The 24,131-nt window shown below is 43.5% G+C and overlaps 1 protein-coding gene across 3 annotated transcripts in view; it reads right to left on the bottom strand.

The window, feature by feature from the left end:
* LOC122812312 (E3 ubiquitin-protein ligase Rnf220-like) overlaps nt 1–24,131 on the bottom strand; it is a 673,416-nt gene that overhangs the window by 599,007 nt on the left and 50,278 nt on the right. For all 3 annotated transcript variants that reach the window (XM_044084714.1, XM_044084713.1, XR_006366388.1), the window contains exon 2: nt 9,110–9,718. In XM_044084714.1, coding sequence (XP_043940649.1) covers nt 9,110–9,689 — 580 coding nt within the window. In that variant the 5' untranslated portion in view covers nt 9,690–9,718. The remainder of the gene's footprint in view (nt 1–9,109; nt 9,719–24,131) is intronic.

A 24,131-nucleotide genomic window follows, 5' to 3' on the forward strand; every position in this document is an offset into this window, starting at 1 on the left:
TCAACAATTGGCTAAGCTTCTGGTGTCATTCTAAGGGGATCCAGTATTTGTCTGCCTGGGATGACATGATCGACAGTCCATGATGCTTTGCCAGAGATGGCCTGCACCTGTCGCCCTTAGGATTCAGGATACTGGCTAAGGCTTTTGCCACCCCTATAATGCCTTTTTTAGGCAAGGTTCAAATGACAAATTAACCACCGTAACAGGTACAAGCAAGCAAAATCTGAGGGTAATGCTACTCAATGCTAGAAGTCTAAACCTCAAAATGCACTCACTCGAGGCACTCCTTAAAATGGAGAAGACTGACATCGGTGCAATGACAGAGACCTGGTTCAAAACTCCAGAGAGCATCCCTGCATTACCAGGCTTCAATTCATACCACACCTTTTGGCCACCTAACCCAGAAAGAAGCACTAAAGGCGGAGGTGTGTCCATACTCATTAAGGATATCCACATCTCCAGGCTAGTTGCACAGCGTAATGCATCCGAGATTATCCAAGTGCAACTAACTCTGGGCAAGACCACAATCCAAATTGTAGCTTGCTACAGATCCTCCACCATGCCCCAGGATTCACACTCCTCACACAATATCCTAGACCTGTCAACATTGGTGTCCCACAAGGGTCTATACTAGGTCCTCTCCTATTTTCTTTATTTATCAATGACCTATACCATGTGGCTCCCCAAGCTACATGTATACAGTATGCAGACGATTTAACGCTTATCTGTTCAGCCACATCTGTATCACACCTTCACTCCCTCACACAACACATATTTAACTCTGTAGAAGAATGGTTTTCCCAGCATTGTCTACTACTCAACCCTAAAAAAACTAAACTGCTCCTCTTTACACCTTCGAGCAAATCTCCCCTCATTGATTTTACTATAACATCAACAAATGGCACACTTATATCACAAGACTCTAGTACCAAACTACTAGGCATTACCATAGACAACAACCTTAACTTCGATGCCCATATTAACAACACACTAAAAACCATTAACAAAAAAATAGGCTCTCTTTACACAATCAAACCTTTCCTCACTCCAGAATCTAGGACAACTATAGCCCTCTCCCACCTTATCTCACCCCTTCTCTATGCCTCCCCCATTTTTACCAAATTATCAAAAAAAAATCTGTCAAAACTAGAAAACTCCTACCACAACATAGCCAGATTTGCCACAGGAAACCCCTACAGAACCCACCACTGTACTAATTTAAAACAACTAGGCTGGCTGGAATATCAACAGCAACTAAAAATTAACCAACTTGGCATAGCCCATCAAATTCTGTATCAATCTGACAAAACCCCTATACTATCCAGTCTGATTCGCCCATATCATAACCTAAAGTCCCTAAGATCTGCACACAAACTTCTTATAGACACTGTCAAGTCAAACAACAAGGCCAGAGACTCTCTTTTCTCAAACACTGTTGGAAAAGATTGGAACCTGCTTCCCTCTGAATTTTCATCTATTCCCTCAAAGTCTCCCTTTTAAAAGAAACTCAAGCTTTACCTCAAAACACAATGGCTGTGCCCCTGTACTAATCCTGACTAAATTTACTTCTTGTCAACTGACTTATTTCACCCCTGACTAAGTTCACTTTCTTTTCATCTATTTTTCCTTTATCCCTCTCTCTGTACATGTTTATTGTATACTTCATGTATGTCATGTTCTACAATACTTTGTTCACTCCATCACTTTTGTACCACTTGTTTATTTTTTCAAAAATGTTTTTTATCCTATTATTATGTTATTATATTTGCATGTAGTTCTTAATAGTTTTTACTTAGTATCATTAAAATTATATAAGCGGAGCTTATCTCCCCGGGCCTCTACTGAAAATGGACATATATCCAGCTAGACTAGCCTGGTAAACAAATGTAAAATAAAAATAAATAAAAATAAATGATACACTGGAAAGTATTAGGGTACAACCCAACACCCTAATAATGGGAGATTTCAACTACCCCACCATTAACTGGGAAAACTACTCATGTGCCAACTCTTTTGCTCAACGTTTTCTAGAATTCATACATTTCAACGCCTTGGATCAACTTATTCACACCCCCACCATGGACAGCAATATCCTAGACCTGGTCATTACCAACATGGGAAACTGGTGTTCCACACCAGAGGTCATTTCCTCGTTGGTCAGATCCGACCACAAGCTAATCAGCCTAGACATCCACATCCCACCCCCAGCCCCAATTAGGGAAACCATCGTAAAAAAACTTTTCAAAAGCCAACTTCACACTTCTTAAGACAGAAGTGGCAAACTTCATGACACCCATGCAGATGGACAATAGAGGTATGACTTCCAAATCCTACACAAATGGACTTTATAAGCACTTAAACAAGTGCATGGATCATGCCATCCCTAATAGAACCAAGATGTTCGCCTCCAAAAAAAAGGAAGCCAATCTGGTGGTCCTCTGCCATAAACAAACTCTACAACAGAAGAAAGAAACTGTTGCAAAAAAGAGTAAAATCCCATGACTGGAGGAACTCCCTGGTCAACCTCAGTAAGAAGCTGAGATCCCTCATAAAATCCTCCAAAGCTAGTTACAAAAACAAAATTGCTACTGACTCTAAAGACAACCACAAAGCATTCTATAGCTATGTCAAGAATCTAAATGGGAACACTCAGATCTGCTCTGAGTTACAGCATAATGGCACTAAATATACAGAACCAACTGATATTGCCAACATCTTAGCAGATAGGTTCAGTGCTAACTTTACCCCCCTCTCACCCCCTAGAGGGCCCATCTCTATACCGGAAGAATGCAAAGTTCCTATAATCACGGCTGCACAGGGAAAAAACACACTCTCCAAAGCCAAGAACACAGCATCCATGGGACGTGACAATATCCCAAGCTGCGTTCTACACAAACTACAGAATGAACTGGCACCCTACCTAAGTACCATGTTCAATCATAGCCTCACCTCAGGCTTTGTACCCACTGAATGGCGCACCGCGACAGTTATCCCACTCCACAAAGGGGGAGCCACGATGGACCCCGGGAACTACCGCCCCATTAGCCTGACAAGCCTGGTCTGCAAGGCCATGGAATGTATCATCATGGAACTCATAAACAAAGACATTGGTAATCTCCAAACTCTGGACCCTACTCAGTTTGGATTTGTAAAAGGCAGATCATGTCTCCTAAACCTGATTGACTTCTTTGAAGCAGTCACCAAAGCCATAGATGAGGGTAAAATGGTTCACACAGCTTATCTAGATCTCGCCAAGGCTTTCGACACCATCCCCCACTCTGGAATTATAGATAAGCTCACTAAACTAGGTATAAATCCCTATGTCACAAGATGGGTTGCCAACTGGGTCATGGACAGAACCCACACTGTGAAAGTAGCGGATTCCAAATCCGACATCAGACCAGTGACAAGTGGAGTACCACAGGATTCAGTCCTGGGTCCTCTCCTGTTTGGTATCTACTTCTCTGAAGTGCAGACCAACACAGAAGGTCTTTGGCTAACAAAGTTTGCAGATGCCAGCAAACTAGGAGCCATAATCGAAACTCCTAACGATGTGGACAAACTACAAAAGGGCCTCACTGAGACAGATACCTGGTGTCAAAGCCATGGCCTGAAGCTCAATGCCAAAAAGTGTATTGTCATTGCCTTTGGTAAAAACTCTGTACCCATGAACTACCACATAGCTGGTAGTCTACTTAATGCCGGAAATGTAATAAGAGACCTTGGGACACAGGTGGACAGTAGTCTCTCCTTTGATAATCACATCGCCATAGTGGTCAGAAAATCCTTCTATGTGGCTCATCTCATCACAAAAGGATTCTCATCCAGAAAAAAAGAGGTCATTGCTCCCCTCTACTCATCACTCATTAGACCCATTATAGAGTACAACGCCCCTTTTGGTATGTACCTCACAAGACATCTACAACAACTGGAAAGACCACAGAAATAGCTCACAAAGAGGATTACTGGCCTCAAACAGATGCCCTATGCAGACCGTTTCAAAAAACTCCAGCTTTACTCCATCGCATATCGCCTACTCAGGGGCGATCTCTGCCTAACATACAAAGCTATGTCAAACCCAGAGCTGTTGGACATGCTCCACTTAAAGAAATCCCAATCCCTCTGTGCTACATGCTCTAGGGACCTTAACATTGTCACCACAATAAACAGAACATGCTGGAGGGATAGATTTCTGTCCCAGAGACTTCCCATACTCTGGAACAGACTACCTATCTATGTCAAACAGAGCTCCTCATTAGTACTCTTCAAGAAAAATCTTGATGATTGGATGGGAAATGGGAAATTCACCCCGGGGATCACTTCTGTGGCTCTGCTCGACAGGGGCACAGGAAAATAATTTTCTTGGGTGACGAAAGCTAGGGTACATTTTTTGGCTAGGCTTGTATGGGCCCTAGGGCCGATAGCCTAGTACCTACCTATGAACCTATGAACCTATAGAAATATGGTAAATATTAGTTTAGACGTTTTCTGTATTTATTTGAGACTGTCCTGCAATGCTGTTTTAAAATATTTCCTGTGATTTCAAATTCTGTAGTTACTGTGTTGATTATTTTCTTGTTCTTTTATTATTTATTATTAAATATATTTAAACCTTTTAATTGTGGCTGGTTTGTTTAGAGATATTTAAGCTGTTAGAATACTTGCATATGTATTTGGTGACACTGTATAGGCCACTCCAATAGCCCTGAAGGTCTTGGTCACACTTACCATTTGGATAATAGTAACATTACACAGTAGGATTGGGCACTCTTTGTAAGGGCCTTATTAGTAGCTGATAAGTAGTGGTTGGTGACTGTGATAACTACCCTATAGTCTGGGCAGAAGGGGGCATAGCTAGTAAACCTGTGCCAGCCTTCCCCAGATGTGTGTGTGTGTGTGTGTGTGTGTGTGTGTGTGTGTGTGTGTGTGTGTGTGTGTGTGTGTGTGTGTGTGTGTGGGTGTGTGGGTGTGTGCGTGTGTGTGTGTGTGTGTGTGTGTGTGTGTGTGTGTGTGTGTGTGTGTGTGTGTGTGTGTGTGTGTGTGTGTGTGTGTGTGTGTGTGCTTGTATATAAATCAAATCTCAAAGTGTGTATGTTTGTCAGCTACTTGGGTAGGGATGTGAAGCACTGGTTGGACAGAGAGGGTGCTGGAGGTTTTGGCTTGATCACTCGGCTGAGATCTTAACCCTATAGTTGTGCCAGTGGGGAGTCTTATTGGTGATCTGGAGAAAGAGGAGAAACCAGCCCCAGACTGATTGTGATCTCTGTGTTATCTTAAGGGAAATTGCACTTTACTGTGCATGTACTTTTCATCCTGCCAGTGTGTACATTCCCTACTCTTGTCAGTGGTGAGGATTGAGGCTCCTTGATTACTGGGGCAGTGCAGGGGCATCACAGCTGTAAAAAGGAAAGTGATGAGCTTTGCATCAATGAAGGCCCTGGAGCTTGACTGTTGCCCCCCCCCCCCACTCTGCTGAATAATGCATATCCTGGTGTAGAATAGTAAATATCATTGTGATATGGGGGGTGAACAGATAAACAGGGTATCTAGGGACTTGATGGCCAGGGATGTCTGGGAGAACAAGAACCCCAGAAAAGGTGTTCTGGTATGATATACAAGGCATAAATGGTTTGGGTGAAAGGTAGAACTGGAACAGAGGGATTGGTTAGATAAACAATGTATCTGTGTACAACATAGTAAAAATCCATGTAAGCACATGCAAACTATATGTTATCATTACACTTTTATTTCTTATCAATTAAGTATATGCTAGGTAAATGCTTTAATGTGTCATTGCCTCTACTGTTAACTCTACACTACTTCATGTCTGCAGCTGTATTCCCTCAGCATCAGCTATAAAGAGAGTCAAAAGCTGAGTGGGTCCTATTTAACAAGCAAAAACATTATAAATACATAGCAGAACATTTGTGCAACTGCGAAATAATGCATACATGGGGTTATGTCCATCATGGCAATTTGCCTAAGTTTATAGGTTTATTTGTTTATTGATATTTGCTTACTGGGAAAGTCTGACTGGGCCAGTCACTGGATAGAAGCCCATTTTCAATGGAGGCCTGGGGAAAAAAGCTCCAAAAGGTTCATAGGTGTACATTAGGCTAACGACTACTGGGGCCTTTATAAGCTTAGCTGAGCATGCCAATTGTATCCTATACACTTATGTGCCTTAGAGATTATTTTAAGAGGTATATGTAAACTAAGGCAAGGTTTAAAGGCTGCCTCTGTCCATTGGAGACATAAGTGAAAAACCCAGAGTGCATTTCTAATTTCCCATCCACTGATCCAGGCTCCTCTTGAATAGGATTAGGGATGTAATCTACTTCACATGCATGGGAAGTCTGTTCCAGTTAAGGGGAGAAATCTGAGATACATAGCTGCCCCTCAAACGTGGTATTTAAGTGTCAAGAAAAAGTTTAAATCCCTAGATCTAATAGTTCTGGTTCTGTTCACTTTGTGGATGTGCAAAAGGTCCATCAGCATTGCATGCAAGGATGCCTTGTAAGCCAGGCATAGATCCCTTCTCAACAGTCTGTAGGAAGCAGAGTATAGAGATAGGGCTTTGACGCAATCTGCATAGGACACTTTGACACTTTATTTAATCACAACATGTGGATTTTTGTTCCATGTATGATAAACTTGCTAATGCAAGCATCCAATGGCTACATCATAAAACTCCTCACTTGTTGAATCAAGCTCTCCTGAAGGATTCAAGCAAAAAATACACTGCAAGTGGTGTAGGTAAACGGACCTTCTAGACAAATTGTCAGCAATATCCAAAAAAGAAGGTACCAGACCACAGCTGAATCGACCATATATTTTATTTCACAGAAAATAAAAAACAGGTTTTTATCTTATGTGAAATAAAATTTATGGTCGATTCAGCTGTGGTCTGATACCTTCTTCTTTTGGATTTTCCTGAAAGGTTGCACACTTCAGGTGCTCTTGGTTTGCATCAAGTTATCTGACCCGACTAGATCTGGCCAATACCATGATCTGCCTTCTAAAACCAGTTGGTGGCAAAATAATGCAGAAAATAATTACACTGTAGCTAAATTCACACTTGTAATACAATAACTTAATGAGTAAAGCTTCCTGAAGTTTAGAGAAAAAAAGACTATTTCACAGGTGCCTTGAGAATGAAACCTGTTTCCGTTTAGTGGGTACAATGTTTTGAGAGAGACAAAGGTTGTATAGATGGTCGATAGGGAAAATAATGTAGTTTTAGCGTAACACAATAAACCAGAGCAGAAGGCTATCACATCTGGGGGAATGGGGGGGGGGGCTGTTTGGAAATGGCCCAGGAATGTACTTATTTCTTTAGTTGTTCTTTTGAGATAGAATGGTGGTTTACAGGGGATGGATTGTGGGAAGGGTTGTTAGTGTCAGCAGAGTGAGCAATGTTACACAAAGGATAGTGTTTCCCAAATTGTGTAATGTGACAAATTTGAAAATGTTGCCGTGCATATTACAGGACAGCTAATGCAATGCTTGATCTTCGTGGCACACAGTAACATATTATAGGACAGCTAATGCAATGCTTGATCTTCGTGGCACACATTAACATATTATAGGACAGCTAATGCAATGCTTGATCTTCGTGGCACACAGTAACATATTATAGGACAGCTAATGCAATGCTTGATCTTCGTGGCACACAGTAACATATTATAGGACAGCTAATGCAATGCTTGATCTTCGTGGCACACAGTAACATATTATAGGACAGCTAATGCAATGCTTGATCTTCGTGGCACACAGTAACATATTATAGGACAGCTAATGCAATGCTTGATCTTCGTGGCACACAGTAACATATTATAGGACAGCTAATGCAATGCTTGATCTTCGTGGCACACAGTAACATATTATAGGACAGCTAATTCAATGCTTGATCTTCGTGGCACACAGTAACATATTATAGGACAGCTAATGCAATGCTTAATCTTCATGGCACATAGTAACATATTATAGGACAGCTAATGCAAAGCTTGATCTTCGTGGCACACAGTAACATATTATAGGACAGCTAATGCAATGCTTGATCTTCGTGGCACACAGTAACATATTATAGGACAGCTAATGCAATGCTTGATCTTCGTGGCACACAGTAACATATTATAGGACAGCTAATGCAATGCTTGATCTTCGTGGCACACAGTAACATATTATAGGACAGCTAATGCAATGCTTGATCTTCGTGGCACACAGTAACATATTATAGGACAGCTAATGCAATGCTTGATCTTCGTGGCACACAGTAACATATTATAGGACAGCTAATGCAATGCTTGATCTTCGTGGCACACAGTAACATATTATAGGACAGCTAATGCAATGCTTGATCTTCGTGGCACACAGTAACATATTATAGGACAGCTAATGCAATGCTTGATCTTCGTGACACACAGTAACACACAGTGACAGAGTGTGGGCTACAACAGGTCTGACCACATTTTGGGGTATATTTCATAATCTGAAAATATTGTGTAGCTTCTCTAATTTCACACAATTAAACACAAATGATGAGGTTTATAGTATGACCAATGCAAACACATTTTTGTATTGCAAGTAATACATTGGACCTGAGCATAGTTTGTGCAGTGTGCAGTTTTACACACCCAAACAGATTTTGTGATGTGTGTCAGATGTAAAATTTAAATGCAATTTATAGAGTATGTAGTAAAACAGATTGAAGAATAGTTTGTTTTTACGATTATCAGCTTTGATCAGTTTAACGCATATCTATTATTATGCATTCCATAAACATCACTCATATTATTAGCCAGAGTAGTCCAAAACAGCAGTTCTATAGAACCGTAAAGGTTTTTGAGGAGACTATAATCAAACTAAAAAATGATTAATAAAATATTCTAGAAAATGCATTTTACAGAATTGTAGTTTCAGCACTCGGTACTACATGGATTGCAAAGAAATGGTAACACTGTTAACTGAAACTCCTGACAGTGAAAGAGGAAAATGTGCAAACATTTTAGTGAAAGAGAAAACATTACAGTTACATGAAACAAATACATACCAGTCTAAGAAAGAAAAGTGCATTAAAAAATGTAACTTACGCTTTTGAGCTGCCTACCTTTTTTGTGAGTGCTCTGTCTGGGACTAGGTGTCCTTTTGTTACTGGACAGAGATGACCCAGGATTTAGTCCAGTAAGCTCAAACTTGCCAACTGACCCTGCAGCCAACTGAGCTCGATGTTTTTCCAGCTCCTTCTCGAGAGCCAGGTAACGAATTTGAGGTGGTTCTCCTGTTAGCAAGGTCTTTGGCCTTTTGGTAGCTAGGAAAGTTGGCTGAAAATTCTCCATTTCTTCTGGCAGTGGGAAAGGCTGAAAAGGGTGCAGAGGGCTATAGCCCAAAATGCCATTACGGTCAAGAGTGGGATGAGCAAACTGGGGGTGAAGGGGCAAAAGCTGCGGTCGATAGTCTCTGCTGGATACAGTGCCAGCCAGCCGCTCAGAATGATGGTACATAGCTGCCAAGGAATAGGATGTTCCAAGAAAGGGTAATTGGGTAGGTTTCTCCAGGGTCACAGGCACCCCAAACGCATGTGGTTGCTGGCACGGAGATGATGTACTACATGCAGCTTCAGCAGTGGATGCTAAAACCATCAAAGCTGGTGAAGCCAGAGGTTTGAGAAGACCAGAAGAATTTTCCATCTTATTCTACCCAAGGCTTATACAATTACCTGCAAAAAATAATAGAAAAACAAAGCAATCATTTACCAAATGCTTTAAAGCAATGACGTAAAATCAGTGCAGAAAGTAACTCAAATATTTTCACTACAAATTGATAAGGTAGTAATGCTTAATAACAGCACTGAATCATTAAATAGCAAGCAACAAAATTATCCAAGCCTGGTATACAAAGGAATTCACAGATCACAGAAAAATTTGCAGTATCCCTGCCTATTAACACTTAGTGCATTTTGTAAATCTCTAAATCTTCTCTTACATTTCAGAATACATATGATCCCTTCTCAAACATTGCCAAAGAAAGTGAAACTATGATTCCCATGTAAATTAAAAGACTGACCTGAAACTCCTGCAGCTGGAAAATATCATCTAGTGCTTCTGGATTTCTTTTTACTTTAACAGCCTTTCCTAATCCTGTTATTCTGTTATTATATTTTAAAGTACTTATTTGTTCTTCCATCTCACTTTGTTTAGAATGACTTGTTAGATGCAAAACAAACTTGTAAGCCATGAATATACACAGACACACACACACACACACACACACGCACACACACACACACACACACACACACACACACACACACACACACACACACACACACACACACACACACACACACACACACACACACACACACACACACACACACACACACACTGGGATATGAGGTCTCTTCTTCGGAATGCAGCCTATCAAATTACTTAATATTCTAAACCTTGGACTGTTGATCCGTCTTTTCGGCTTGGTGCTTCTCATTACAGTTACCTGAAAGCTAGATCTGTTGTTAAACAACAGAAGTAAAAAAATGGCAAAATATCATGCACTCATAACCAAAAATTACTACATGACTGGCAGAATTCAACAAACAAAAATTATAAATCTGACTATATACATTAGGTAAAGTAGATAAATACAGGTAGATAGACAGACCAGATAGAAGACACTTCAGAAAGCCGTGTCATTTGTAAACATTGACAGTTTTCAAGTCAGAATAAGAAACAAGTTGTTGCATTTCAGTGACACTAATCCTTGGATTATTTCTAATCTTTTCAGAATTTATTATGGTATTGTAGCATCAGCTATTGTGGCAGGACAATGGTCAGCAATTTTCCACATAAATTCACCAAACTGTGATCACATTTAATGGCCACAAATCACATTAAATGTTAAAGCTAAGGTAGAGTATGGTACTTTTCAAGAAATATTTTATTAGCATATTCAAAAGCTAAGTGAATACAAGTAATGTAAGGTTTTATAATAAAGAGAACAATCATTTTATGGTTTTCATAGTGACTATGTACATGAAATGACTGGGGAACAGTTGCGGTTGATGGTTCCCAACTCTTGACTTTCTGCATTTAAAAGCCAGAAGAATGCAAGTAATGCTTCTTGATTTCTTGTATTTTGAGTTACTTTATTGCTGTCTTCGATTTTGTGCATTGTGATAAATTTTCTTTATACTGTTTTACTTGTATTCTGCTTTTAATTGCATATTTAAATTAGGAAAGAGACCGCAGCTGTGTCTCTTGTGAGTCACAGAGAAATTAATTTTTTTCCACCGTCCCACCCTGATGTTGTTGTGTTTCTAAACTCAACTGTCTTTTCTAATTACCTGCCCCTTATGTTAATCTGACCACATATCTAGTTCCCTTTCCTCTTTTATTTGCTACTGTGAGTAAGCACAAAAATATTATAATTTTGTGAAATCACTCCCCTTCAACCATTTAAATTTACTGGCCATCCAACTGTATTCTAAAGAACCAGAATGCAATGTGCCCACCACTTTCCACTCTATCTTGCTCTTTTAAAATGAGTGGCTCTGCATTTAGAAGGCTAAAGCTTAAGTTACCCCTTTCATATCTAACTGCTTAGTGCACACTACAGCTCTTAGGATATTAACCCATTTTTCCATCTTAACTTTAAAATCTGCAACATCTACTCCAAGACCACCAATTATTAGAGAGCCAGCATTCTGCCTCTCAGTAGTCATCTTAGGATTAGTGTTTCTGATTTGCTCCTGGTGAGAGAAGGAGCATAGGAACCTTCTTTCCTGGGGAGTGCTGATCACCAGAAAGCATGATAACTGCTTCATATGTGCCACTTTGAAATTTCTGCTTATATTTTACTCCTAGTGAAAGAAGAAGCAGAGTGAATAGATTCCTCACTGTTTCTGGTTAGGCAGTGAGTGTCTGTGTTTGACCTTCCTGATTGGTATGGGTGCTATTCAAGGCATCTACCACAAAAAGGCTACAACAAGCCTACAGACCCTTACATCATCTGGGAGAAGACTGTGGATCACCAAACAGGTTGTGGCCTTCTTCTCATCTTGGAATTGGCGCTACTGTTTGGCTTTTAGTGAGAGAAGCAGAGGAGCCTTGTACCCCATCAGAGTGAAGCGGTGGTGAGACCAGTACTAGTAGTAGTGGACATCATACAGCTCTCAGAATGTGTGTCCCAGGCTGTATGGACATCATACAGCTCTCAGAATGTGTGTCCCAGGCTGTATGGACATCATACAGCTCTCAGAATGTGTGTCCCAGGCTGTATGGACATCATACAGCTCTCAGAATGTGTGTTCCAGGCTGTATGGACATCATACAGCTCTCAGAATGTGAGTCCCAGGCTGTATGGACATCTTACAGCTCTCAGAATGTGTGTCCCAGGCTGTATGGACATCATACAGCTATCAGAATATGAGTCCCAGGCTGTATGGGCATCATACAGCTCTCAGAATGTGTGTCCCAGGCTGTATGGACATCATACAGCTCTCAGAATGTGTGTCCCAGGCTGTATGGACATCATACAGCTCTCAGAATGTGTGTCCCCCATGCTGTATGGACATCATACAGCTCTCAGAATGTGTGTCCCAGGCTGTATGGACATCATACAGCTCTCAGAATGTGTGTCCCAGGCTGTATGGACATCATACAGCTCTCAGAATGTGTGTCCCAGGCTGTATGGACATCATACAGCTCTCAGAATGTGTGTCCCAGGCTGTATGGACATCATACAGCTCTCAGAATGTGTGTCCCAGGCTGTATGGACATCATACAGCTCTCAGAATGTGTGTCCCAGGCTGTATGGACATCATACAGCTCTCAGAATGTGTGTCCCAGGCTGTATGGACATCATACAGCTCTCAGAATGTGTGTCCCAGGCTGTATGGACATCATACAGCTCTCAGAATGTGTGTGCTAGGCTGTATGGACATCATACAGCTCTCAGAATGTGTGTCCCAGGCTGTATGGACATCATACAGCTCTCAGAATGTGTGTCCCAGGCTGTATGGACATCATGGAGCTCTCAGAATGTGTGTCCCAGGCTGTATGGACATCATACAGCTCTCAGAATGTGTGTCCCAGGCTGTGTGGACATCATGGAGTTCTCAGAATGTGTGTCCCAGGCTGTATGGACATCATACAGCTCTCAGAATGTGTTTCCCAGGCTGTATGGACATCATACAGCTCTCAGAATGTGTGTCCCAGGCTGTATGGACATCATACAGCTCTCAGAATGTGTGTCCCAGGCTGTATGGACATCATACAGCTCTCAGAATGTGTGTCCCAGGCTGTATGGACATCATACAGCTCAAATAGTGTGTGCCCCAGGCTGTATGGACATCATACAGCTCTCAGAATGTGTGTCCCAGGCTGTATGGACATAATACAGCTCTCAGAATGTGTGTCCCAGGCTGTATGGACATCATACAGCTTTTAGAATGCGTGTCCCCGGCTGTATGGACATCATGGAGCTCTCAGAATGTGTGTCCCAGGCTGTATGGACATCATGGAGCTCTCAGAATGTGTGTCCCAGGCTGTATGGACATCATACAGCTCTCAGAATGTGTGTCCCAGGCTGTATGGACATCATACAGCTCTCAGAATGTGTGTCCCAGGCTGTATGGACATCATACAGCTCTCAGACTGTTTGTCCCAAGCTGTATGGACATCATACAGCTCTCAGAATGTGTGTCCCAGGCTGTATGGACATCATACAGCTCTCAGAATGTGTGTCCCAGGCTGTATGGACATCATACAGCTCTCAGAATGTGTGTTCCAGGCTGTATGGACATCATACAGCTCTCAGACTGTGTGTCCCAGGCTTTATAGACATCATACAGCTCTCAGACTGTGTGTCCCAGGCTTTATAGACATCATACAGCTCTCAGACTGTGTGTCCCAGGCTTTATAGACATCATACAGCTCTCATAATGTGTATCCCAGGCTGTATGGACATCATACAGCTCTCAGAATGTGTGTCCCAGGCTGTATGGACATCATACAGCTCTCAGAATGTGTGTCCCAGGCTGTATGGACATCATACAGCTCTCAGAATGTGTGTCCCAGGCTGTATGGACATAATACAGCTCTCAGAATGTGTATCCCATGCTGTATGGACATCATACAGCTCTCAGAATGTGTGTCCCAGGCTGTATGGACATTATACAGCTCTCAGAATGTGTGTCCCAGGCTGTATGGACATCAAACAGCTCTCAGAATGTGTGTCCCAGGCTGTATGGACATCATACAGCTCTCAGAATGTGTATCCCAGGCTGTATGGACATCATGGAGCTCTCAGAATGTGTGTCCCAGGCTGTATGGACATCATACAGCTCTCAGAATGTGTGTCCCAGGCTGTATGGACATCATACAGCTCTCAGAATGTGTGTCCCAGGCTGTATGGACATCATACAGCTCTCAGAATGTGTATCCCAGGCTGTATGGACATCATGCAGCTCTCAGAATGTGTGTCCCAGGCTGTATGGACATTATACAGCTCTCAGAATGTGTGTCCCAGGCTGTATGGACATCATACAGCTCTCAGAATGTGTGTCCCAGGCTGTATGGACATCATACAGCTCTCAGAATGTGTATCCCAGGCTGTATGGACATCATACAGCTCTCAGAATGTCTGTCCCAGGCTGCATGGACATCATACAGCTCTCAGAATGTGTGTCCCAGGCTGTATGGACATCATACAGCTCTCAGAATGTGTGTCCCAGGCTGTATGGACATCATACAGCTCTCAGAATGTGTGTCCCAGGCTGTATGGACATCATACAGCTCTCAGAATGTGTGTCCCAGGCTGTATGGACATCATACAGCTCTCAGAATGTGTGTCCTAGGCTGGAATGGACATCATACAGCTCTCAGAATGTGTGTCATACAGGTAGTAGCCATTCAGGGGACTCCCTCTTTTCATCATTCTTGGCAACCTAATTCGTTCTTTTCAGTAAGTACTGTTTGATTTGCTCTAACATCAGAATATCTGCCTAAATACTTTATCCATAAGTCAGCAGGGTCTTTTATTAGTTTCCTCTCAAGTGTTTGGCAGTGCCTGTATAGCCACAGACACCATGAAGTGACATTTTTCCTGTAAATGCACCATTGAAATTTCACCAGTACCTAGTTGCACACAGGACAACTAGTTTGCAGTGACAACCACTGCCCACAGACTTGCAAGCCAGATACTCCTGACTTTACTTTATATTCCCACTTCAACTCTGTAATCAATAAAAAAGGGTGTGGTCTGTTGCCATGGATATGAGCGTTGCCATTATCTCCACTTGATGGATATGGACATCCTGAGGGAATGTAGACATTGCCTCATGTTTACTGACAGCCAGTTAATTCTCAAATAAACTGATATGGAATGTGAGAGATGTATCTACACAATGTCACGGCAGGCAAAGCTCTCACATAAAAGCACTCCTAATGTCAATAAGGTTGACAGTAGTACACATGCTGCACTCATCATAGGTTCATAGGTTCATAGGTTCATACTAGGCTATCTGCCCGAGGGCATTTATAAGCCTAGCCCATAGTTTTGTGGCTTACACCACCCCTTTAGTTTGGAGAAACTATGCCCATTATTTTGCTGTGCCTCTGTCGAGCAGTGACACTGAGGTAACCCCTGGGGTGTATCTGCGATCTCCCATCCATTGGTCAAGATTCCTCTTGAACAAGGCCAGCGAGGTGCTCTGCCTCACATAAACCGGGATTTTGTTCCATAGCATAGGGAGTCTTTGGGTGATGAATCTATCCCTCCAGCACGTCCTATTAATAACCGTGTCAAGGTTTAAGTCTCCCACCCTTGTGGCTCTGAGGGATCTAGATTTTTTGAGATGAAGCATGTTCATCAAATCTGGGTTTGACATGGCCTTGTATGTCAGGCATAGGTCACCTCTGAGCAAGCGGTAAGCAACTGAATATAACTGGAGTTCTTTCAGTCGGGCAGCATAAGACAGATTTTGAGACCCTTTATCCTTTTGGTGAGGAACTTTTGTGGCCTCTCCAGCTGCTGCAAGTGTCGGGTCAGATACATTCCGAATGGGGCATTGTACTCGATCATTGGTCTGATGAGTGATGAGTATAGGGAGACTATGACTTCCCTTGATCTAGATGTGAATCCCTTCATGATAAGGTGGGCAATGTAGAAGGTCTTCCTAACTACTTTTGCAATATGAGTGTCGAATGAAAGGCTACTGTCAACCTGGGTTCCCAGGTCCCTAATAACTTCTTCTGTGTTCAGGGATTGCCACCTATATGGTAGCTAGGGGTAACCTTATTTTTCCCGAAGGGTATGACTATGCATTTCTTGGCATTTAACTTTAGGCCATGGCTCTGGCACCAGTTATCCGTTTCTGTGAGACCCTTCTGAAGGATATCTGTGTCGGATGTGTTTTCAACTACGGCCCAGTTTGCAGTCATCTGCAAACTTTGTCAGCCATAACCCTCCTGTGTTTGCTTGTACTTCAGAAAGTAGATGCCAAACAAGAGTGGGCCCAGGACTGAGCCCTGTGGGACACCACTTGTGACAGGCTTTGAGTCTGACATGGCGCCAGCAACTCTGACCCTGTGGGTTCTGTCACTCAGCCAGTTTGCAACCCATCTTGTAATGTATGGGTTTACATTTAAGTTGATGAGTTTTTCAATGATACCCGAGTGAGGTATTTTATCAAAAGCCTTCGCCAGGTCTAGGTAGGCTGTATGGACTGCCTTTCCCTCGTCAATGGCCTTGGTGACTGTTTCGAAAAAGTCAACCAAGTTTAAAAGCATGATCTGCCTTTGACAAAGCCAAACTGGGTTGGATCCAAAGTCTGCAAGTTCCCTATGTCTTTATTTATGAGATCCATTATGATCCTCTCCATGGCTTTGCAGATAAGGCTTGTCAAGCTAATGGGACGGTAATTTCCAGGGTCGGTGGAGGCACCGCTTTGTGGAGTGGGACCACAGTCACTGTGCGCTCCTTGGAGTACGTATCCGGAGGTGAGACTAAGATTAAACAGCTGTCCTAACTGTGGGTTTAATTCCTCGTTGAGTTCATGGAGCACACAGCCGGGGACACCATCAGGTCCCATGGATGCTGTGTTCTTTGCCTTGGAGAGCAGTCCTCACCTGGGCGTTAGAGATGTTTGGGGGCTACAATCATTTGGTATAGATATCTCTCCTTTAGGGGCGGAGGGGGGGGCGAAGTTTGCACTGAACCTGTCAGCCAGTATGTTGGCAATGTCTGTAGGATAAGTAATCTTCACATCATTTTGAACTAATTCTGAGCATATCTGGGAGTTTCCTACTAGGTTTCTGACATAGCTAAAGAATGCCTTATGGTTGTCTTTAGAGTCCTTAGCTATTTTTTTCTCAAAATTAGCTTTGGATGATTTTATGAGAGCTCTTAGCTTTTTACTTATAGTGATCAGCGGTGTCTTACCTTTTAAGGATTTTGCTCTATCTTGTAGTAGCTTTCTCCTTTTGTTGTAGAGTTTGTTTATGGCTGGGGTCCACCAGACTGGATGCTGGCCTTTGGTACAAAGAGTCTTTGTTTTGCTTGGGATTGCCTGATCCATGCAGCCCTGCAGGTGCTGGTAGAAGGCATTTGTAAGTGATTCAGCGGTTTGAGTAATGTTAACCGCCCGGCTCAGGGGCCTTAAAGGAGACCACACTAGTCTTTAGAAGTGTGAAGTCGGCTTCGAGAAGTTCTTTACTGTGGTCTTTTCATTTCGGTGGGGGCGGATGAGGACCTCCAGCGAGATTAGTTTGTGATCAGATCTCACCAGTGAGGGGTATACTTCTGGCGTTAAACATTGTGCTCCCATGTTCGTGATGATGAGATCAAGTATGTTTTCTCCTCTTGTGGGGATGGTGACTAGTTGTTCCATGGCATTTGAGTTTATGAATTCCAGGAACTTTTGGGCTAGAGTGTTTGGGCTTGAGTAGTGTTCCCAGTCTATATTAGGGTAGTTGAAGTCACCTAGTATGATGGTGTTCGGAGATACATTTATCCCCTCCAGTGTTTTCAGGAAGGCCATATGAGGTTCCTGAGTTTGCGAGGGTGGCCTGTAACATGCTACAAATTGCAGAGCAGTCTTGCCTATGGTTAATTGCACCTGGATGGTTTCCGATGCATCGTGCGATGCCAGCAATCTTGAGGTGTGGGTGTCCTTGATGAATATGGATACCCCTCCTCCTTTCTTGCTATTGTCCGGGTTTTGGGGCCGGAACGCATGATATGAGGTAAAACCTGATAGTGCTGGGGTGCTCTCAGGAGCCTTGAACCAGGTTTCTGTCACAGCACAGACATCGATGTTCTCCATACTGAGAAGGGCCTCGAGTGCGTGCATCTTGAGGTTGAGACTTCTGGCATTGAGCAGCATTACCCTTAGTTTTTTTTCTTTGTTTTGTTCTAGGGTGGTAGGTTTAGAATTTGAGCCTTGCCTAAAAAAGGCACTATGGGGGTGGCAAGTGCCTTTGCCAAAATCCGGAATCCCAGCGGTGACAAGTGCAAGCCATCCCTTGTGAAGCAGCGTGGCTTGTCCAGCATGTCATCCCAGGTAGACAGACATTGGATCCCCTTTGAATGACACCAGAGTTTAAGCCAATTGTTAAAGCTGATCATCTTATCTCTGTATTGTGGCATCATTCTTGGTGAAGGTAGGATACTGCTCAAGGTCAGGGTCATACCTGCTTGGGCTACATAATCAGAGAGCTCCTCTATGTCTCTTTTCATGTAGTCCAAGGAGGTACGTCTCAGGTCGTTAACACCAGCGTGGACAATGATTGAGTCGTACTTGTACCTGCTGTTGAGAGACCTGAGTGCATGCGTTATGTGGCGGATTCTAGCACCCGACAGGCAGCTTACTGTGACCTTCTCCTTACTCAGTCTGGTGAGCGGGACGTCATACACAACTGAAAGCACACAAATTGACCTAGATATACTGACACACTTAAATGTAACTTTCCTAAACACCAAAGACCTCCTAGACGAAGTACACATAACTAACACCCTCAGCAGCCCTGAATGCACTCTTTCAATGCACATAAAAGATGCCCTCAGTAGCCCTGAATGTGCTCTTTCAAAACAACACTGACATCAACACATACAGACACATTTCATGCAGCCTTTACTTCTAAGCCCATAAGGCAAGCCACCACACAATCCATCATTCTGGTGATTGGAGACTCCATTGTGAGACACACTGATCTCTCTCTCACTAGGCTAAGTAAGGAACAAGTCACAGTTAGTTGCTTACCAGGTGCCAGGATCCACCACATTATGTGTGCACTAATGTCTTTGGACCCCAGGTACCAGAATGACTCAGTCATAGTTCATGTGTGTGTAAATGACCTGAGACATACTTCCCTACCCTATACGAAGAGAGACATCATACAGCTCTCAGAATGTGTGTCCCAGGCTGTATGGACATCATACAGCTCTCAGAATGTGTGTCCCAGGCTGTATGGACATCATACAGCTCTCAGAATGTGTGTCCCAGGCTGTATGGACATCATACAGCTCTCAGAATGTGTGTCCCAGGCTGTATGGACATCATACAGCTCTCAGAATGTGTGTCCCAGGCTGTATGGACATCACACAGCTCTCAGAATGTGTGTCCCAGGCTGTATGGACATCATGGAGCTCTCAGAATGTGTGTCCCAGGCTGTATGGACATCATACAGCTCTCAGAATGTGTGTCCCAGGCTGTATGGACATCATACAGCTCTCAGAATGTGTCCCAGGCTGTATGGACATCATACAGCTCTCAGAATGTGTGTCCCAGGCTGTATGGACATCATGGAGCTCTCAGAATGTGTGTCCCAGGCTGTATGGACATCATACAGCTCTCAGAATGTGTGTCCCAGGCTGTATGGACATCATACAGCTCTCAGAATGTGTGTCCCAGGCTGTATGGACATCATACAGCTCTCAGAATGTGTGTCCCAGGCTGTATGGACATCATACAGCTCTCAGAATGTGTGTCCCAGGCTGTATGGACATCATACAGCTCTCAGAATGTGTGTCCCAGGCTGTATGGACATCATACAGCTCTCAGAATGTGTGTCCCAGGCTGTATGGACATCATACAGCTCTCAGAATGTGTGTCCCAGGCTGTATGGACATCATACAGCTCTCAGAATGTGTGTCCCAGGCTGTATGGACATCATACAGCTCTCAGAATGTGTGTCCCAGGCTGTATGGACATCATACAGCTCTCAGAATGTGTGTCCCAGGCTGTATGGACATCATACAGCTCTCAGAATGTGTGTCCCAGGCTGTATGGACATCATACAGCTCTCAGAATGTGTGTCCCAGGCTGTATGGACATCATACAGCTCTCAGAATGTGTGTCCCAGGCTGTATGGACATCATGGAGCTCTCAGAGTCTGTTTCCCAGGCTGTATGGACATCATGGAGCTCTCAGAATGTGTGTCCCAGGCTGTATGGACATCATGGAGCTCTCAGAATGTGTGTCCCAGGCTGTATGGACATCATGGAGCTCTCAGAATGTGTGTCCCAGGCTGTATGGACATCATGGAGCTCTCAGAATGTGTGTCCCAGGCTGTATGGACATCATGGAGCTCTCAGAATGTGTGTCCCAGGCTGTATGGACATCATGGAGCTCTCAGAATGTGTGTCCCAGGCTGTATGGACATCATACAGCTCTCAGAATGTGTGTCCCAGGCTGTATGGACATCATACAGCTCTCAGAATGTGTGTCCCAGGCTGTATGGACATCATACAGCTCTCAGAATGCATGTCCCAGGCTGTATGGACATCATACAGCTCTCAGAATGTGTGTCCCAGGCTGTATGGACATCATACAGCTCTCAGAATGTGTGTCCCAGGCTGTATGGACATCACGGAGCTCTCAGAATGTGTGTCCCAGGCTGTATGGACATCATGGAGCTCTCAGAATGTGTGTCCCAGGCTGTATGGACATCATACAGCTCTCAGAATGTGTGTCCCAGGCTGTATGGACATCATGGAGCTCTCAGAATGTGTGTCCCAGGCTGTATGGACATCACGGATCTCTCAGAATGTGTGTCCCAGGCTGTATGGATATCACGGATCTCTCAGAATGTGTGTCCCAGGCTGTATGGACATCACGGAGCTCTCAGAATGTGTGTCCCAGGCTGTATGGACATCATGGAGCTCTCAGAATGTGTGTCCCAGGCTGTATGGACATCACGGAGCTCTCAGAATGTGTGTCCCAGGCTGTATGGACATCATACAGCTCTCAGAATGTGTGTCCCAGGCTGTATGGACATCATACAGCTCTCAGAATGTGTGTCCCAGGCTGTATGGACATCATACAGCTCTCAGAATGTGTGTCCCAGGCTGTATGGACATCATACAGCTCTCAGAATGTGTGTCCCAGGCTGTATGGACATCATACAGCTCTCAGAATGTGTGTCCCAGGCTGTATGGACATCATACAGCTCTCAGAATGTGTGTCCCAGGCTGTATGGACATCATGGAGCTCTCAGAATGTGTGTCCCAGGCTGTATGGACATCATGGAGCTCTCAGAATGTGTGTCCCAGGCTGTATGGACATCATGGAGCTCTCAGAATGTGTGTCCCAGGCTGTATGGACATCATACAGCTCTCAGAATGTGTGTCCCAGGCTGTATGGACATCATACAGCTCTCAGAATGTGTGTCCCAGGCTGTATGGACATCATACAGCTCTCAGAATGTGTGTCCCAGGCTGTATGGACATCATACAGCTCTCAGAATGTGTGTCCCAGGCTGTATGGACATCATACAGCTCTCAGAATGTGTGTCCCAGGCTGTATGGACATCATACAGCTCTCAGAATGTGTGTCCCAGGCTGTATGGACATCATACAGGCCAGTGTGTGTCCCAGAATTAATGGACATCATGTGTGTCCCAGGCTGTATGGACATCATACAGCTCTCAGAATGTGTGCCCAGGCTGTATGGACATCATACAGCTCTCAGAATGTGTGTCCCAGGCTGTATGGACATCATGGAGCTCTCAGAATGTGTGTCCCAGGCTGTATGGACATCATACAGCTCTCAGAATGTGTGTCCCAGGCTGTATGGACATCATACAGCTCTCAGAATGTGTGTCCCAGGCTGTATGGACATCATACAGCTCTCAGAATGTGTGTCCCAGGCTGTATGGACATCATACAGCTCTCAGAATGTGTGTCCCAGGCTGTATGGACATCATACAGCTCTCAGAATGTGTGTCCCAGGCTGTATGGACATCATACAGCTCTCAGAATGTGTGTCCCAGGCTGTATGGACATCATACAGCTCTCAGAATGTGTGTCCCAGGCTGTATGGACATCATACAGCTCTCAGAATGTGTGTCCCAGGCTGTATGGACATCATACAGCTCTCAGAATGTGTGTCCCAGGCTGTATGGACATCATACAGCTCTCAGAATGTGTGTCCCAGGCTGTATGGACATCATACAGCTCTCAGAATGTGTGTCCCAGGCTGTATGGACATCATACAGCTCTCAGAATGTGTGTCCCAGGCTGTATGGACATCATACAGCTCTCAGAATGTGTGTCCCAGGCTGTATGGACATCATGGAGCTCTCAGAATGTGTGTCCCAGGCTGTATGGACATCATGGAGCTCTCAGAATGTGTGTCCCAGGCTGTATGGACATCATGGAGCTCTCAGAATGTGTGTCCCAGGCTGTATGGACATCATGGAGCTCTCAGAATGTGTGTCCCAGGCCGTATGGACATCATGGAGCTCTCAGAATGTGTGTCCCAGGCTGTATGGACATCATGGAGCTCTCAGAATGTGTGTCCCAGGCTGTATGGACATCATGGAGCTCTCAGAATGTGTGTCCCAGGCTGTATGGACATCATACAGCTCTCAGAATGTGTGTCCCAGGCTGTATGGACATCATACAGCTCTCAGAATGTGTGTCCCAGGCTGTATGGACATCATACAGCTCTCAGAATGTGTGTCCCAGGCTCAGACTCAATTCCACGTGGTCCTGTTGAGTCTTCCTGGCTACAGAGAACTGAAAAAAAGCGACTGCTTTCCTGATTAAGTATCCTGCTGTTTTTTATATTTGTTTTACCTTCTACTGCTTACCTAGAGCAAGCTTTAACTGTTTTCATAGTTATGTACTGCATTTTTTTTTATCTGCACTTAAAAGTACATTTTAGTCGAAATTAGTCTAAATCAAGTCGAAAAGTGTTTGTTTGCTGTTTAATTTAATCGTTTGGCTGCCCACTAAAGTGTGCTAGCTTGTACTACTGACTTACTGCCTTTTCTGCATTTCTGTGTGTTTCTATTTAAAAACAAAAAAACTAAAAAAATATTCCTTGTTTTCCTGCCTCTCCTATACTAGTTAGACCAGTTTACAGGCCTTGCTGTATCCTGGGCTGTGTTGTAGTTTCTGTGTTGTCCATTGCCTTACTTGGATAGAAGGAAGTTTCTTAGCTCACCAGTGGGAGTGGGGAGCCTTGAATAGCCTACCTGTCCTTGAGGGAAGTGACCTCAGCACAAGAAGCTGTAGTAATTGGTCATTTTGGACCATTTCTAGCTCTTTTGAAGTTACCTGGTTAAAATCTGCCTCTGGCATTTTTTTGAAGCCATATTGCTCAGACACAGCTCCACGTGGTCCTGTTGAGTCTTCCTGGCTACAGAGAACTGAAAAAAAGCGACTGCTTTCCTGATTAAGTATCCTGCTGTTTTTTATATTTGTTTTACCTTCTACTGCTTACCCAGAGCAAGTTTTAACTGTTTTCATAGTTATTTACTGCATTTTTTATTATCTGCACTTAAAAGTACATTTTAGTCGAAATTAGTCTAATTCAAGTCGAAAAGTGTTTGTTTGCTGTTTAATTTAATTGTTTGGCTGCCCACTAAAGTGTGCTAGCCTGTACTACTGACTTATTGCCTTTTCTGCATTTAGCGCGGAGTTGCCACTAGAGCAAGGTTAAACAAGGTTAAACTTTTTCTGGCTCCGTAAAGTCTGCTCTTCATTTTTTCCCTTAGAACTGCTCTACTTGTAATCTAAACAGTCTATTCTCTATCTGTAAAGCTCAGCACTTGTTCCTAAAGCATTTTTTAGTCAGGTAAAGCACTTCTATATTATACAAAGTACTTCACTAGCTTAAAACCCCCTTG

Source organism: Protopterus annectens, chromosome 9.part0, assembly GCF_019279795.1.
Source record: "Protopterus annectens isolate FY-2018-M chromosome 9.part0, PAN1.0, whole genome shotgun sequence".
Lineage (NCBI taxonomy): Eukaryota > Metazoa > Chordata > Ceratodontiformes > Protopteridae > Protopterus > Protopterus annectens.